The sequence below is a fragment of the Panthera tigris genome, chromosome B4 (genome assembly GCF_018350195.1).
Source record: "Panthera tigris isolate Pti1 chromosome B4, P.tigris_Pti1_mat1.1, whole genome shotgun sequence".
Taxonomy (NCBI): domain Eukaryota; kingdom Metazoa; phylum Chordata; class Mammalia; order Carnivora; family Felidae; genus Panthera; species Panthera tigris.
In genome coordinates, this window is record NC_056666.1 from 37,348,137 (window position 1) to 37,366,771 (window position 18,635).

Consider the following 18,635-nt stretch of genomic DNA (forward strand, 5'->3'; position numbering starts at 1 on the left):
AGGGAGCAAGAAATGCTGTGGAAGAGGTTAGGGACCAGCCCTATGGTTTAAAAACAAAGGCCCAGGACACTCTTCCCAGTTTGTTTGTTTTTAATGTTTGTTTATTTTTGAGACAGATCATAAGCAGGGGAAGGGCAGAGAGAGGGAAACACAGAATCCGAAGCAGGCTCCAGACTGTGAGCTGTCAGCACAGAGCCTGACATGGGGCTTGAACTCACGGACTGCGAGATCATGACCTGAGCCAAAGTCAGATGCTTAGCTGACTGAGCCACCCAGGTGCCCCTTCCCAGTTCTTAACAACATAGAGAAAGAAGGTAGGGTTGAGGGGTGCAGAAAGAGCCCTATGGGCACCAGGAAGCTGGAAATAGGGAACATTCTTAGTTTTGAAGAGAGGGTGAAGGTCTAGAACAGCTAACTGTAGCCAGAAGGGGGGAAAGGCAGGAGGGCCTGCCTGAGAAGGTGGCCACTGAGAGACTGCAAGGCCAGAGATAGTGCAGTGGAACAGGGCAGGAAGCTTGACTCTGGGCCATGCTGAATGGACAAACATTCAATTACAGGGAGGGGAACAACTGCCCCGGGGTGGGCCAGAGGATGGCCAGGACCCACTGTTTCTTCAGATCGACTCGATTTTTCTCCTACTGGTTTTTCTACCTGTGCCCAGTCCTGGCAGCCCACTGACTCCAGAAAGGGGTTGGTCTGGTCTCCACCTGGGTATCACCTTCTTAGGCTGGCTCCCCACACTCCCCAACACTTCAAGTGGGCAGGGTGAAGGAAGAGCCTGGCACTCAGGCAGTGGTGGGTCATCCATCAGGAGGGGCCAGGCCTCTCGCGGTGAAACTGGGGAGACAGGCATAGGCAGTGAGACACTAGATCTCAGGGGTGGGGAGGCTCTCAGGGGGCAGGGTAAGGTAGGACTGACCTTCCTCATAGCAGCAAAGGCAGGGCCAAAGGTGGCTTTGACCTCTACACGGTCTCGGATCCAGGCTGGCAGCTTTCCCAGGATAGGTGGGCGGGCATACCGCTGATCCAGGAGCACTATGCTGGCAAAATCCTTCTGGTGCCTGATGGCCCTGCCTAGATGGCAACAGAGGTTGGGGTTTCTTGGTTAAACCAGCCTCCGCCACGGTGCCTATTGTGTCCCCCCAACCCCAAAGAGCAGTAAAATCCCTCTTCCCTGTCAACTCATTCTCCCACCATCCATCACCACTATCCGCAGGAACAGTCCCCGGCCTACCTATAGATTGGTTGACAGCCTTCATACACAGATTCTCCACCAAAGCCTTCCCTGGTGGGGGCTGACCTGGGATTCTGGGCTGGGAAGGGCAGAGGAGATGATCTATCAGTATCTTCTTGCCTCCTTCTTAGTGTTCTGAGAAAATTATACTGCCAGGCTTTGGAGCAAGAACAGTAGTCTTCATGGGCACAATGCCAGCAGCTGATATAACGGATGAGATCACAGAGAAGCTCAAGAGGGTAAGGAGGTACATCCCATCCCCTGGAGCAAGCAGGAAACACTGGCACACATCAGCGGGCAGTGGGGAGGTCGCAGCTGTACCGCCCTGGTATCACAGCCCTAGAGGCGACACAACTTTCTCCCCAGCTGTCTCCTCCCATCCTTTGGCACGCTGAAGGTACTCACAAGAGTCTGATCCAGGTAGGCCATCTTCTCTTGTAGCTCTGGAGACTTGATGTTGGGGTAGGGCATGCCTACCATAACTACACACCTAGCATGGAGGGAACATGAGGCCATGGCATGTGGGCAGTCAGGCCTCCATCACATCTTCAAGGGCCAGAATATAGGACCCGGTCCTCACCATGCGTCCTCAGCTGCTATATCCAGCACACCTTTGCCCCCTCAAGCTGTGCTCACTGGCTCTGCCCCTCCCTCCCCACCCTGTACCTCCACCTCGAGTGCATTTTCTCAGCTAAGAAACCCAATGCAGGCCACGTGAATTGAACCCTGATGATCAGCCTAACTTCCACCTGGAAGCAAAGGGCCAAAACACTTCCCCATACAGCTGAGTGACCTGAGCAGTCAGCCAGGGTGCAGACTCAGATGGCATTGGCTTCCAGGCAGGGTCCCTGCTATTTGGAGTGAGGGGTGGTCGGTGTCAGAGCCCAGGAGACGAGAGACCCACAACTTACCGGCCAAGGTCGTCAGAGAAGTTAATGCCTTCACTCATCTTTCCTCCAACCACGGAGAGGAGCAGAGCACCTGTCACCGTGCCTCCCACATGGCCACAGCACTGCAGGAGACAACAGCCCAAACTGTGGAGCCAGAGCTTGGATGCCACCCAAAATATCTGCAGCTGCCAGCTCCAGATGTTCTCTGGGCCCAAGGCCTCAGTTACACCTCTCACCTTAATGCACCTGGAATACTCCAGCAGCACCTGCTCCACCTGGTTCGCTCTCTTGGGTTCCTGAAATATCTGAAGGAGAACAGACAATGTCTCCCAGGAAAAGGTTTCAGAATGCATAGGTCCCAGGGTCTGCTCTCAGCCCTATATTTTCCAGACTGGGAACCAGAGAACCCCACAGAGTAAGGGGCTAGAGAGAAATCCTGTGGGAGGTGACGAGGTGTTAGAAGTGGTGGGAGTAAGTAACTAACTAACAGAAGCCCATATGTAAGCCTAACATTCTGGTCTGACATGCATGAGAAATCCTAGCAGGAACCCTGGGTACCACTGACCTCACAAGTGGGAGTCCCAGATGAGGGGATCACTCACCTTTTTCCTGACAGCCAGGCGGGCCAGCAGACCACTCTTATCCCAGTGGGCATGGACCTGGCGTTGGTACTCATAGGAGGGGAAGAAACAGACCACCCCTCCAGGGACCACATTGCACAGGTTATAGAGAATACGACCCGTCTCATCCATCTAAGGAAAGAAGACAGAGCCCTCCCTGAAGCCATATCCGAACAATGCTTCCTAACCTTGGGACTCAAAACCAAGCACAGATCCAAGGGTGACTACGATCGGGGAAGAGAAGTGTGGGCCCAGAGGGCCCCGGGCAGAAATCAACAGACAGGAAAGTGCCACCCTCTCACCACACACACACACTCAGCTGATGCTTCTGGGGAGTGTACCACACACATCACAAGGCCAGCACTCCAGAGCTAATAACCCTGCTGCTGGCGTGTCATGTCCTCCCTGCTCCAACTCCCAATGCCCACTGCGCCATGAAAACCCCAGGCAGCCTCTAGTGACAAGCTCCTGACACCTGCATCCCTGCCCAAGGTGGGGACTGATGCAACCAAATGGCAAGAGAAGCAAAGGAAATGAACAGCTTCCTTATCAGTTTCATCCTGAAGGAACACCTTGAGGTTTAAGAAAACTTAACAATCCAGGGAGTGAGGGGAGGGGAACGCTCAGACTTCCCCTGATAAGCATCTAGATGGACACCAGCCATTCTGTGCCAGCTCTGTGGTGGAAGACCCCAGCACCTGGACACTAAGCACTGGCCAGAGCACCCACCACCCCAGAAACTATTCTCCTGCCCTGGCAGAGGCTGTGGTAAGGCAAGCAGGCTGGTACGAACCATCTGAGGCAGTTCTCTCTTCTGGTATGTGAACTCCAACTGCTGGCTGGAGGGCCCGCTGCAGATGACGAGGGGCAGGATGTTGTCTGGAGGGATCACATGACCTGCAGAGACCGAGGAGGGGCTATTCTACAAGGCAGTGTCCAGAAGGAGCATTCCGCAACCTTGTCTTCCATGCTAGGAGAACAATTCCAACACTCTGCCACCTGCCCTGCTTGCACAGCGCAGGTGGGCGGGACTCAGACCTCTCCCACGTAGGCGGAGGGACACAGTGCAGAAGCACAGGGCTAAGTAAGCTCGCCGGAGAGCTGGCAAAGGGAGAAGCTCCCACCTCGTGGCCTCCTCAACTGTGACAATAAGCTGCCAGAGTGTGACACATGGCCCATTCCACCCTGGCCATGGATTCTCACCACAGGAAAACTCCACCACTCGCTCAGCTTCTACCCCAGCACATGCCAGCAGCTGCTCCCGAAAGTCAGACACCTGCAGACCACAACAGCAAGGCTCCATGAGCTCCCCGCAGGCCTGAGCAGGCAGGGGCCTTGACAGAGAGAAACACTCCGGGGAAGACAGAAGTCTGGGCTCGAAGGCAGCAAATACATAGGAACAGAAAAAAGAGGTAAAACGTAAGGCAGATAACAAATTGGCAGATAACAAAAAGGAAAAAAAATTACTGATACCCAGTGTTGACAGTCTCACTTAAACTGTGGAAATACCAGGAACACCTGGGTGGCTCAGTCGGTTGGGCATCCAACTTCGGCTCAGGTCATGATCTTGCAGTTTGTGGGTTCAAGCCCCACATGGGGCCCTGCACTGACAGCTCAGGGCCTGGAGCCTGCTTCAGATTCTGTGTCTCCCTCCCTCTCTGCCCCTCCCATGCTCATGCTCGTGCTCTCTCTCTCTCTCTCTCTCTCAAAAAATAAACATTAAAAAAAAATTAAACTGTGGAAACACCAAAGGGAATCTGGTAAACTGGGCACAGTGGACCTTACCCCAGCCCATGCCCACAAGATCACCAGTGGGCATTCAAAACAAAATACACATGGCCAGGCCCCAGCCCACACCACTGAATAAGAACCTCTAGAGGGAAGATAACATGTATTGGCATTTCTAAAGAGCTCCAGGGTTTATTCAGTACTCACACTAAACGTCAATGGACTAAATGTTTCAATCAAAAGACACAGGATAACAGAATGGATAAGAAAACAAGATCCATCTATATGCTGTTTACAAGAGACCCACTTTAGACCTAAAGACACCTTCAGATTGAAAGTAAGGGGATGGAGAACAATCTATCATGCTAACGGTTGACAAAAGAAAGCCAGAGTAGCCATACTTATATCAGACAATCTAGACTTTAAAATAAAGACTGTAACAAGAGATGAAGAAGGACATTATATCATAATTAAGGGGTCTATCCACCAACAAGATCTAACAATTGTAAACATTTATGTTCCAAATGTGGAAGCACCCAAATATATAAATCAATTAATCACAAACATACAGAAACTCATTGATAATAATACCATAATAGTAGGAGACTTCAACACCCCACTCACAGCAATGGACAGATCATCTAATCAAAAAATCAACAAGGAAACAATGGCTTTGAATGACATACTGGACCAGATGGACTTAATAGATATATTCAGAACATTTCATCCTAAAGCACCAGAATATACACTCTGTTCAAGTGCACATGGAACATTCTCCAGAATAGATCACATACTGGGACACAAATCAGCCCTCAACAAGTACAAAAAGATCAAGATCATACCGTGCATATTTTCAGACCACAACGCTATGAAACTCGAAATCAACAAGAAAAAACTTGGAAAGATAACAAATATTTGGAGACTAAAGAACATCCTACTAAAGAGTGAATGGGCTAACCAAGAAGTTAAAGAGGAAATTCAAAAGTACATGGAAGCCAATGAAAATGGTAACACCACAGCCCAAAACCTTTGGGATGCAGTAAAGGCGGTCATAAGAGAGAAGTATATAGCAATCCAGGCCTTCCTAAAGAAGGAAGAAAGGTCTCAGATACACAACCTAATATTACACCTTAAAGAGCTGGAAAAAGAAAAAATAAATTCTAAAACCAGCAGAAGACAGGAAATAATAAATACTAGAGGAGAAATCAATGCTATTGAACCGCCCCCCCAAAAAAAAAAACAGTAAAACAGATCAATGAAACCAGAAGCTGGTTCTTTGAAAGAATTAACAAAATTGATAAACCACTAGTCAGTTTGATCAAAAAGAAAAAGGACCCAAATAAATAAAGTCAAGAATGAAAGAGGAGTGATCACAACCAACACAGCAGAAATAAAAACAATAATAAGGGAATATTATGAGCAATCATATGCCAATAAAATGGGCAATCTGGAAGAAATGGACAAATTCCTAGAAACATATAAACTACCAAAACTGAAACAGAAAGAAATAGAAATTTGAACAGACCCATAACCAGTAAAGAAATCGAAGTAGTAATCAAAAATCTCCCAAAAAACAAGAGTCCAGGGCCAGATGGCTTTCCAGGGGAATTCTACCAAACCTTTAAGGAAGAGTTAAAATCTATTCCCTTGAAGCTGTTCCAAAAACTAGAAATGGAAGGAAAACTTCCAAACTCTTTCTATGAAGCCAGCATTACCTTGATTCCAAAACTAGACACAGACCCCACTAAAAAGGAGAACTACAGACCAATTTCCCTGATGAACGTGGATGTGAAAATCCTCAATAAGATATTAGCCAACCAGATCCAACAATACATTACAACAATACATTAAAAAAATTATTCACCACGACCAAGTGGGATGCAGGGCTGGTTCAATATCTGCAAAACAATCAATGCGATGCATCACATCAATAAAAGAAAAGGACAAGAACCATATGATCCTCTCAGTAGACGCAAAGAAAGCATTTGACAAAATACAGCATCCTTTCTTGATAAAAACCCTTAAGAAAGTAGGGATAGAAGGATTATACCTTGAGATCATAAAAGCCATATATGAAAGACCCAATGCTAATATCCTCCTCAGTGGGGAAAAACTGAGAGCTTTCCCCCTAAGGTCAGGAACAAGACAGAGATGTCCACTATCACCACTGTTATTCAACATGGTAGTGGAAATCTTAGCCTCTGCAATCAGACAACACAAAGAAATAAAGGTATCCAAATCAGCTAGGAGGAAGTCAAACTCTCACTCTTCGCAGATGACATGATACTCTATATGGAAAACCCAAAATTTCACCAAAAAATTGCTAGAACTGATCCAAGAATTCAGCAAAGTGGCAGGATATAAAATCAATGAACAGAAATCAGTTACATTCCAATACACCAACAATGAAGCAACAGAAAGAGAAATCAAGGAATCAATACCATTTACAATTGCACCAAAAACCATAAAATACCTAGGAATAAATCTAACGAAAGAGGTGAAAAATTTATACACTGAAAACTAGAGAAAGCTTATGAAAGAAATGGAAGAAGACACAAAAAAATGGAAAAAGATTCCATGCTCCTGGATAGGAAGAACAAATATTGTTAAAATGTCAATACTACCCAAAGCAATCTACATATTCAATGCAATACCTATCAAAATAACACCACCACTCTTCACAGAGCTAGAACAAACAATCCTAAAATCTGTGTGGAACCAGAAAAGACCCCGAATAGCCAAAGCGATCTTGAAAAAGAAAACCAAAGCAGGAGGCATCACGATCCGGACTTCACATTGTATTGCAAAGCTGTAATCATAAAGACAGTATGGTACTGGCACAGGAACAGACACTCAGATCAATGAACAGAATAGAGAACCCAGAAATGGATCTACAAATGCATGGCCAACTAATCTTTGACAAAGCAGGAAAGAATATCCAATGGAATAAAGTCTCTTCAAATCGTCTTGGCAAAACTGGACAGCATCATGCAGAAGAATGAACCAAGACCACTTTCTTACACCATACACAGAAATAAACTCAAAGTAGATGAAAGACCTAAATGTAAGACAGGAGCCATCAAAATCCTCAAGGAGAAAGCAGGCGAAAACCTCTTTGACCTTGGCCGCAGCAACTTCTTACTCAACATGTCTTCAGAGAAAAGGGAAACAAAAGCAAAAATGAACTATTGGGACCTCACCAAAATAAAAAGCTTCAGCACAGCAAAGGAAACAATCAGCAAACTAAAAGGCAACTGGATGGAATGAAAGAAGATATTTGCAAATAACATATCAGATAAAGGGTTAGTATCCAAAATCTATAAAGAACTTATCAAATTCAATATCCAAAAAATAAATAATCCATTGAAGAAATAGGCAAAAGACATGAATAGACCTTCTCCAAAGAAAACATCCAGATGGCCAACCGACACATGAAAAAATGCTCAACTTCACTTATCATCAGGGAAATACAAATCAAAACCACAATGAGATACCACCATACACCTGTCAGAATGGCTAACATTAACAACGCAGGCAACAATAGATGTTGGCAAGGATGCAGAGAAAGAGGATCTCTTTTGCATTGTTGGGGGGAATGCAAGCTGGTGCAGCACCTCTGGAAAACAGTATGGAGGTTCCTCAAAAAATTAAAAATAGAACTAGCCTATGACCCAGCAATTGCACTACTAGGTATTTATCCAAGGGATACAGGTATGCTGTTTCAAAGGGGCACATGCACCCCCATGTTTATAGCAGCACTATCAACAATAGCCAAAGTATGGAAAGAGCCCAAGTGTCCATCGATGGATGAATGGATAGATGGATGAATGGATAGATGTGGTATATATATACAATGGAGTATTACTCGGCAATCAAAAAGAATGAAATCTTGCCATTCACAACTATGTGGATAGAACTAGAGGGTATTAGGGGCGCCTGGGTGGCTCAGTCGGTTGAGTGTCTGACTTTAGCTCAGGTCATGATCTCACAGCTCGTGAGTTCAAGCCCCGCCTCAGGCTCTGTGCTGACAGCTCAGAGCCTGGAGCCTGCTTCAGATTCTGGGTCTCCCTCTCTCTCTCTCCTGCTCATGCTGTCTCTGTCTCTCAAAAATAAGTAAAATAAACATTAAAAAAAAAAAAAGAACTAGAGGGTATTATGCTAAGCGAAATTAGTCAGAGAAAGACAAATATCATCTGACTTCACTCATATGAAGATTTTAAGATACAAAACAGGTGAACATAAGGGAAGGGTAGCAAAAATAATATAAAAACAGGGAGGGAGACAAAAACATAAGAGACTCTTAAATATGGAGAACAAACAGAGGGTTACTGGAGGGGTTTTGGGAGGGGGGATGGGCTAAATGGGTAAGGGGCACTAAGGAATCTACACCTGAAATCACTGTTGCACTATATGCTAAGTTGGATGTAAATTAAAATAATTAATTAATTAAAAAATTAAAAAAAAAAAAAAGAGTTCCAGGGTTTTCACCTATTGAATTGGCAAAAATCCCAAAGCGTATCCCTCTGTAGGCACATATACACAGTGCTGGTGGAAGAGAGAACAGTACAGCTCCAGCTGGGGGGGAACATGGCAATATTTAATAAATCAGATGTATTTTTATCTTTCAACCTGGCAGCCCCCCTACCTAGGAGTCCCCTCTGAGCATACAGCTCCACAAACCAACCCATGCACAAGGATACTTCCTGTGCAGTGATCCCCTTCAGGAGGGGTCAGCTGAAAGCATCACACTGGATCCTGCCAGCGCAGAGCTCCGAGCCAGCAAGAGGCGCACAGATGGCGCTGGCTACTGAATGGCGTGCCACAACACACTGGTGACTAAAAACCAGTTATGCTTTGATGTAAAAGACAAAGGAAAGGAAAAAGTAAGTATATATATTTGCTTGTTTCTGGAGAAAAATAAAATGAAAGCATAGAAGGACAGACTAGGAGTAAGAAAAATGATAACCTATGGGCATGGGGAACAGGCTGGAAATGGATGGAAGTAAGACTTCCTGAATGCATCTTTTTTTTTTTTAATGTTTGTTTATATTTGAGAGAGAAAGAGACAGAACATGAGCTGGGGAGGGGCAGCAAGAGAGGGAGACACAGAATCTGAAGCAGGCTCCAGGCTGTGAGCTGTCAGCACAGAGCCTAATGTGGGGCTCAAACCCATGGACCATGAGATCATGACCTGAGCAGAAGTCAGATGCTTAGCCAACTGAGCCACCCAGGAGCCCCTGAATGTATCTTCCATGCAGTTTTGACTTTTGAACCATACAGGTGTTTACTTATTTTAAAAATATAATTAAGTCTAGGGGCACCTGGGTGGCTCAGTTGGTTGAGCGTCCAACTTTGGCTCAGGACATCATCTCACAGCTCATGAGTTCGAGCCCAGCGTCGGGCTCTGTGCTGACAGCTCAGAGCCTGGAGCCTGCTTCGGATTCTGTGTGTGTCTCTCTCTCTGCCCCTAACCCACTTGCATTCTGTCTCTCTCTCAAAAATAAACATTAAAAAAAAAATATATATATATATATGTCTAAAATGAAAAATCAAACTCTAAAACTGAAAACACATGGCAACAAAGAAAGCCTAACTCTCTGTCACATTCACAACATAAGCACACAAAGCAATGCCTGACTTCAAATGACTTCAGATCCTTAGTGACCATACATCCTTAGTAGGATATACCTAAGGGCGAAAAATAAATGCAAAGAAATGAAATTTTCATCAATAGTTTATTGTTAGAATAATACTGTATATGAAACTATTTTAGTATATCTTAAGTATATTATGGGACATAGCAAATAAGTAGTTATGTCAATGTAATAAACCAAACATTCAGCTCAAGAGAAAAGACATACAGTGTAAGGTCAAATAACTGACTGATGTTCATTTAGAAATATCAATATGGACTCATGGTTTTTTAAAACCATTTTCCCCAGTCTACAAGAGGGCCTAAAAACATTTATAATCCAGGAGTACCACAAACACCCCGATACCCAGATATTGGTTTTTAAACACCAATCCCCAATAAAAGAAACCAGGTTATCTTAGAAAAATGAATGATCCCAGATATGGGATAAAGAAGGCATAAGGTGGCTGGGATGTTTCATCTTGCCAGAAAGCAAGAAAGCATCCCAAAGCTAGTGGGGCCTCATCAAGGACCAGAGGCAACACGTCGGGCTCTGACAGGCCAAGTCTGAGACACCTGGGCATTGAAAGCAGCAATGACTATAGATGCCTTTAATACATGAACAAAAATATACAAGTCTATAGAAAAGAAAAAAAAGTTGGAAACTAATAAAGCAATGGGGGATTCTAGCGGCTGAGGTTAGAAACGAATGACTGCGTGGGCACTGAGGAGCCTTCCACCAAAGTCCTGGGCTAGGTGTACCTTAAGGACAGAACTGCTGTGCAGAGACGTGGTTCTGTTTGCCACTGTGTTGCTTAAAACAGAGAAAGACTGGAAATCACCTAAATATCTAACAAAAGAAGAGTAGTTCTATAAGATATAACATATTCATGTAACAGAAAAAAACACAGCCAGAGCATGGTAGAATAAATACATACTGCTGACAAGGAAAAATGTCTATGACATTTGTTGCTGAGTGAAAAAAGCAAATCACAGCAACAGCATGTAGAGATACAGATTTTTGTTTTTAAAATATGTATGTATATTTGTAAAAATTATGCACACAAAGACTAGTATAATGATATACACTAAAATAAAATCTTTCGCTGGTGGAATTATCATCTATTTTTTTTTCCTGCTTTTGCTGGTCTCTGCTTTCTACAACGAAAACATAATACTTTCCTAAATACATGTGTGTGTATATAAATTTATAAAAGAAAGGAAAGGTCGTATCTATGGTGGGTATAAGGAGCGAATGGCACTAAAATGGGGGCCTGAAATTCCAGAACGGCTATCTTTGGGAGAAGTGCAGTACCTAGCCTACAAAAGCACCAAATCACCAGCCATGTGCCTCCCTCCACCCCCACTGCCCACTCCACCCCTGCCCCAGGCTAAAGACCCAGGCATGAGACAGCACAGCAATGCCACCTGGTGGATGCTGCTTGGCCTGTTCAAGCTGACCCCTTTCTGGTTTGGGGGCCCACTGGACAGCGCCTCTTCCCCCTGTCCCTGTCCCATCCCAGCACTCGGGCCACAAGAGGCTGGGTCTGGTTCCCTTACCGGCTGCATGGTGCCGCCTGCGATGACCACTGCCCGGCATTCCTTCACCACTTGGGCAAAGTGCACAGCTGGATTCAGGAGCAGGAATTTGAGGCTGCTCTGACTAAGACTTCCTGAAAAAAAGACAGAGCCAGCTGGGGAAGGAGGGGGTGGTTTGCAGGCAGGCCGAACAAAGACTTCCATGAGTCTGAGGCAAATGGGAGCTCAGTTGTGTCCATGAAGGAGCCACTAGAGATACCACTTTCCCTTTTGATTAGATTCCATTCAAAGTACAGGACAAGCCCAAGGCAGACAGCACTACCAGCTCCTTTTGCACATGAAGACTGAGGTTCAGAGTGATAGACACAGCTTGGAGGTGACGGAATCAAGACTCAAACCAAAACTCACATACCTGTAACCAGTAGGCTATACAACTTCTCTCATAACCTGGCGTGAGATGCCAGCCTCCCCAGTGCCTCACATCCCTCCTCACCGCACCTACACCAGCCCACCCAGGCTACAGAGGACCAGTTTTCACCACCCTGTCTCCTCGTCCTAACCCAGAGAGGTGCAAGGTAGAATCTTTTCATGCTTTGGTTTCCCGGCTCCATGCTGATTCCTCCTTGGACTACCTTGGCGGTTCAGGATGACCCTGCCATCCTGGTTGGCAGTGGTGAGGGCTGCAAGGAAGCCTTCGATGTGCATCAGCGGGGAAGCAGACTGTGGCACCCTGGCCTCTCCCTCATCTCCGTGGGGCACGGGAGCTGCACAGAGCAGAAGGAAGACGGTCTGGGACCACAGATGAGGCAGGAGAGGAGTCCACACGTGAGGGATGGATATTCTTGGCCCCCACCTGCAGCCCTGTCTCCCCCTCTTGACTCACTCTCGGTCAATGCGGGCTGCAGGCTCTGTAGGAAGTGCTGGAACCCAGCCAGTCTGGACTGCTCCCTGGAGGATGCAAGGACCGTGCCATACCTTTCTGTGAAGCCAAAGAGCTGGGACGGGGAGAGAAAGCACAGGGAGGAATGAGGGTGCAGCAGTGGGAGCCCAGGCTGGAGGTTCTGCTGCACCCCACATAGCCCACAACTTGCCCCCCAACACAAGGCATCTTGGCACCCCCACCCGACACAGCAAGCAGGCCTGCAGTAAGAAGGGAGCAGGGGTGACTTGGGGCTCCAAAAGGCAGGGGAGAGCAAGGTACTGGGAGGGCAGGAGGTGGGGTGCTGTGGAGCCTGGCCAGACCCAGGAAGAGAGGCTGTACCTTTCTGCTGACCATGCTCTTTTCACAGTAGCGCCGCACCTGCAAAAGCAAACCACCGCAGGCACATGCAACAATTAGGCTGGAAAAAAAAAAACAACACCACCTTCCAAAACCCCAGGGAGCATGATTCATTGACAGCTCCTGAGGAACCCAGCCTCCTTGTGGCCAACCGGGTCAACCTCCTTTCTGAGGTCACTCCTCTCCCACCACCCCCACATACAACACGGCGCTCTCCCACAAGAGCAACCTTCATGCACATGGCCTCCTCACTAACGTCTGCATAGCCCCAACCCTCTCTAAAGGTTCCTGGTGACAGGTCTTCTGTGCTCTCCTTCAGTATGACAGCACCTAAGATGAACCCTGAAAAGATTAAGAGTTTAAAAAAACACATACGAGCAAAGGCACAGAGAGGATAAAGCTTGGGGCTTGTTCGGGGGCCCTCCAGTGTGTACAACATGTGCAGCTTGGAAAGGAAGACAGGGAGTTGAAGCCTTTGAAGATTTCTAAAAAGGGCACTATCTTCCAGTGAGGACTCACCAGATGACAGTGTAGGAAAGATTTGAGAAGGGACAGAGAGTGAAGCCAGGAAGAGCGGAAAGGAGGCGAGAGGAAACGAGCCGGCCCTGAAGTGGCAGCTGTGGGAATGGAAAAGCAGTGGGAGTTCGAGTGCTCCTTCCAGCTCTGAGGCCCGGCAACTGTTTGGATGCAGGACCCAAAGGGAGAAGAAAGGCATCAAAATGGCCTCAACCGGTCAGATGGGGTAATGGCAGTGACCGTGATCAAAACAGGTAAGCTGGTTTAAAGAAAAATGGGAAGGCAGGAGGGAAGCAAGCAGGGTCTCAAGGCCAAGCCGGGGCTCACATGCTGCCTCCCACACCAGGCACCATTTGCTCACTCATGTATGGCTAGTACATGTCGTCCTGGGGAAACCTCACCCAGCCCTGGTTTCCTCTGCTTCTGAATGGTGATGGTACCTCCTACCGTGGGGTCCCAGAACCTGGTGCACTGCCTTGGACACAGCAAGTGCTCTGTATTTTTAGTAATTTGGAATCGCTAAGTTGTGAGTCAAGTGATGGCAGCAGTACCCCGAACAGTAGGTCTGGAGCAGGCAGACACCTGCGGCTGGTGTGCAAGGATGGGGGCGGGTCACACAGAGTGGCCCTGGGAGTGTTCTCAGCCACCTCAGCCCAATAGCAGGATGGTGCTCACAAAGCTGACCTGCTCTTTCTAGTCCAGGGCAAAGACTGGGCCAGAAGAAAGATGGAATGAGGTTAAGGACCTGGGAGTTTCTATCTGTGCTTACATGGTAAATGAAAGGCACCTTTTCTCACCAATCCCTAGGACCCTTCACTCTGGATTGAAGATTTTTTTCTTGCTGACACTTTAAGGGTTAATTACAAACATCTATGCTGTAGATCCTCAGACTTCTAGACTGACTCACAACAGAAGAAATTTACTTTTTATTCCTTCCAGTCTTAACACAGTGCTCTGCTCGCAGGTGGCGGTTAAGGATAAGGAAACTGGGCGCTGACACAGAAGGGGGAGAACCTCTACCTTGAACAAGTTGATGTTGTCGATCTGGCTCTGAAAGAGAAAGTCATTGATGGTCTTCAGCTCTGTCCCTAAGGATAAACAAAGAAGGGCCTTGGAATCCTTGCTCTGAAGACCACAGGCCCAGAGGTGAGCTCAGAAACGGCTCAGACCATCTCTGAGTCTCTGAAGGCCGCCCTCTTACCTGTTTGCGAAAGGCTCTGTGTGTTGGGATTTTGCTTAATGTTTCCTAAAACAGAATTCAAGCAGGTCAGGATGGGGATCCTCTGCCCCCCACCCCCATCCTCTCACACATTTTGTGTGTACACTATTTGATGTACTCATCAAATAAGAGCATTCACATGTAAACAGGTTTTTTGCCATTTATGGTACCCAAAGAACCCACTGAGAGGGTGGGAAGCTCTAGGAAGCCTCAAAATCTAACCCACGTTTGCATATGGAGCCCAAAGCCTTGTTATCTCATTCTTTCCACACCTCCTCCAAGGAGGCTGGGGCCAAGGGACCACCCACTTTACGCAGGTACAAAGAGTTGTCCAGGCTGCACAGTGGCCAGTGGCAAGGCAGAGGTGGAAGGGAGGAACACCGACATTAGACAAAATCCCTCCAGTGGAACACCCCACTGGTTTTCCAGAACTTTGGCTTCTATGAAAGCCTTCAAATGACAGCCATATATATAGTAAAGGAAAGGGTAGGTGACACAGAATTGTGCAAAGCAGTATGAAACCTAGAGCCGGAAGCCTCTAGTCTCTCCTACTAGGTTCATGAAGCAGAGGCAGGTCACATCTCTGAGCTTTAGTTGACTCCTCTGTCAACAACAGTGAGCGTGCCTGTGCAGCTCTCCTCACAGGAGCACTCCAAAGTAACGTCACCCGTTTCTATTACACTATGCTGTTATTACTACCTGAGAAGTAAGGTCTGGCAAAATAAAAAGAAGGACTCAGGGAAATATAAACTAGAAACCAAAAAAGGATCTACGGTCAGACAATTCAACAAAGCTATGAAAAATAAGAATCTTCTAAATCAATGGCCAAGACAATTCTTGAGGACACAGAAATCCCAGGTGTCCTGACTGGCATCCAGAGAAGGGACTGCAGCAAGCTTAGCAGGCCAGGGGCTGGGGTGGGCATAGTGCTCCTTACCTCCCAACACAGTCACAAACTGCTCCAACAGATACAGGAGCTGTTTGATGTACATCAAGTTCTTGGCCTTCAGACGCTTCCTGAGGAGACACCAACGGACATCAAGTGGTAGCACTCCCCAAGCTGCTTCCCTTCCAAATGCCCCAAGTTGTGGCGTTTCTGTCCAGTCTTTCAAGGTAGACCACAGTGACAAATATGGTCCCAGAGAAAAAGGATGGCCATGGCCCAAGGCCCTCACAGCCAGCTGTTGTGTCCCAAGCACCCTCGGCCTATGTGGGGTACACACCACCACAAACAGGAGGTAAACAGCACCCTGGCCCACTTGGTGTGGTGCCTGGGCCAGAGATGGAGACCCAATTGCTTCTCCCAGAGACTGAGCAGGATTTCCCTTCCCCCTCAGGAGGCAGTGTCTTACCCATATCGTTCCATATACTGGAGCAACTGGGAATGGGCCTGGCAGAACTGGAGAGAACAGAGAACAGGTGTGAAGGTGGCCCAGGCTCTGAGCAAGCAGCCTAGGGCTGTGCCAATGATATCTTAGATCATGCCTAGAAGATGCTAGCCAGGACACCTCATGGGAAACAACCAAGGTGAAGAGAGCAGCACACTGCTTATGCCCCCCTGAATTTCAAGAGTTCTCAACGTTAACTAGGAATACCAGCCTGCACAGAGGCAGCGTGGGGTTTCACAATACTGTGTATGCTGCATGGCACAGAGGAGATAATCGATAAATAGTGGCTTTCAGAAATACTGAGAACCCCTCAAAGCAACAATAATGATGTCCAACCATGTGAGGACCCTGCTTCCCTCACCCCACTGTCCTGGGTTATAGAGAACTGGCTGGTACCACCCTGGGCTGGAGGGACTCAGGATGACATACGCCAGTGAGGAACAAGGAAATGAGTCACCTTGTCTGCGCCGGGTGCCAGCATTTCTAAGATCTGGGTCCCCGTAGTTCTAGCCAGTCCGCCCCTGATGAGGCCACTGCCTTGACTCAGCGCACCCTTCCCCACGCCATTGCCAGACGAATTCCAGGTCTAGGCACTTGGAGAGATGATCCACATCCTTCTTCCCCACAGCAGGCACTGGCCCAAGAAGGGAGAGGCCGACCCACCTGGGAACCGCTGACCTCTGCACTGTAGATGCCTGTGATGGTGTCGATCAGGTTGTGAGCCTCGTCAATGACCACCACCTGTCCCTGCAGCCGGATCCCCGCGGCCTGGCGGGTGGCCCCGTGCAGCAGCATCTGGTAGGGCAGCACCACGAGCTGGGAGGAGGGGGTGGCCACCTGAGCAGGGCTGGGCTCCTTGCCACAGCAGCCCCACCTGCTCTAAGCTCCTGGTGTGAGTGGTTTCATTTCCCAACCAGAATACGTGTAGGGGCATTCAAGAGTGAAAGCTCTAGCAAAGCCCTGTGCTTTTAGCAACAGACCCCCTCTTCAGGTTTTATGTGGAACATGAAATATGAAACAGACATAACTGGGGCCAATCTGAATCTGACTGAACCAAGAGTGGCAGTGGGCAGAGGGGAGTAGAGAGAAGCGTGGAACCCCTGCTTAGCCTTATCCATACCCCCGAGGTAGCCCCTGAGGCACCCAAGGTTCCTCAAAACACTGTGAAAACCAGTGGTGTACTAGTAGGTAGCCCTGGGTTCTGGTCTTGGAGCTGTTATTTCCCAGCTAAATGACTCTGGAAGAATGACTTAATCTTTCTGCGCCTCAATTTCTTCATCTGCAAAATGATAAACTCTATCTCAAATAAGGGCTAAGGGGTGGAGGGTAAACAAAAATAAAAGCATTCCATGAATTTTTAGGTGCTCTCTGTGATGATGATTTTACAGTTAAAAGAATACTGATAGAGTGAAAATCCAGAAAACTAGAAACTTAAGGCCCAGCTTTAACACTGGCTCCATTACTCACCCACTAAGAGAAAACAGATAAATCACTTAACCTTTCTGGGCCTGTGTCCTCATATGGATATGAGAACATATGGATAATACTTGCCTTTGCTTTTTTAGTAGGATACTACAAAGCAAAAATGAGGTGAAAAGTATCTCAAAAAGTTAAGATCATGAAAATCTCAGGACATCTTACTATATTTGCACACAGGTATCTATGGCACTAATCTTGCAATGTGGCAAACAGACCCAGGCACGGCATGCAACAATGCTGAGGGCTGGGAGGATTCTGGAATTTAATTCTGAGCACCCCCGCAACACGGTTCAACGTAGTATATTAATGGGCACTTAACTGCCTTGTAAAATTATTACTCATGTTCCCTGAATCACTGAAAACCTACCTAATCTCTTCTTTCTTATATGGAAGTCTCCATAATCGAAACCCTATTTCCAAAAGTCATTCAAATTAAGAAGTGGCAATTAGACAGTAAAATCATACCAAATAACTATGGTATTTTTGATCTGGCAAACCGGCAGTTTTTCTGTTTAAAGATGACACCAAATGTGGCAAGTCTAGAGAAGACTGTCTTCTCACACACTGGTGGGTAGGTTCCTCTGAAAGGCCATCTGGGAACACGTTTCTGGTGCAGCACCTTTACTTCATCCCCTCAGCTTTCGCCCCCAACTCTGTGTTTTCACTAGGACTGCACACCCCTTCCTGGCTCTTTTTTTTTTTAACATTTATTTATTTTTGAGACAGAGACAGAGCATGAACAGGGGAGGCGCAGAGAGAGAGGGAGACACAGAATCAGAAGCAGGCTCCAGGCTCTGAGCCATCAGCCCAAGCCCGACGCGGGACTCGAACTCACGGACCGCAAGAACGTGACCTGAGCTGAAGTCAGACGCTCAACCGACTGAGCCATCCAGGCGCCCCTCCCTTCCTGGCTTTTATCTGCTGTCCCCAATAATGCCAACTATTCCTGCAACCCAGAGCCACAAGGCACCTGGGGCCGCCTCTGACCCTACGCACCAGGCGTGTGGGTGACAGGTCACTGGTGTGCAGTGTGTTGGTCAGTCCAACCATGGCCAGTGACATCCTCCCAAATTAAGAGGAATGAGGAAACTCCTTGGGGATGAGGCCACAG

The 18,635-nt window shown here is 47.3% G+C and overlaps 1 protein-coding gene across 4 annotated transcripts in view; it reads right to left on the bottom strand.

Annotated features, from left to right (window-relative positions):
• Positions 1-213: 213 nt before the first annotated feature.
• The window catches only part of DDX11 (DEAD/H-box helicase 11), a 39,893-nt gene continuing 21,471 nt past the window's right edge, over positions 214-18,635 (bottom strand). The window contains exons 10-27 of one of the 4 annotated variants that reach the window (XM_042991550.1): positions 16,709-16,861; positions 16,010-16,056; positions 15,595-15,674; positions 14,640-14,684; positions 14,459-14,526; positions 12,905-12,943; positions 12,527-12,638; positions 12,276-12,407; positions 11,665-11,777; positions 3,948-4,020; positions 3,538-3,641; positions 2,727-2,876; positions 2,361-2,429; positions 2,146-2,246; positions 1,640-1,724; positions 1,235-1,313; positions 920-1,074; positions 214-837 (exon numbers count right to left, since the gene is read on the bottom strand). In XM_042991550.1, the coding sequence (XP_042847484.1) occupies positions 808-837; positions 920-1,074; positions 1,235-1,313; positions 1,640-1,724; positions 2,146-2,246; positions 2,361-2,429; positions 2,727-2,876; positions 3,538-3,641; positions 3,948-4,020; positions 11,665-11,777; positions 12,276-12,407; positions 12,527-12,638; positions 12,905-12,943; positions 14,459-14,526; positions 14,640-14,684; positions 15,595-15,674; positions 16,010-16,056; positions 16,709-16,861 (1,635 nt within the window). In that variant the 3' untranslated portion in view covers positions 214-807. Of the gene's footprint in view, positions 838-919; positions 1,075-1,234; positions 1,436-1,639; positions 1,725-2,145; positions 2,247-2,360; positions 2,430-2,726; positions 2,877-3,537; positions 3,642-3,947; positions 4,021-11,664; positions 11,778-12,203; positions 12,408-12,526; positions 12,639-12,904; positions 12,944-14,458; positions 14,527-14,639; positions 14,685-15,594; positions 15,675-16,009; positions 16,057-16,708; positions 16,862-18,635 lie in introns of those variants that run through there. The other 3 variants (XM_042991551.1, XM_042991549.1, XR_006219750.1) reach the window with 3 other exon arrangements.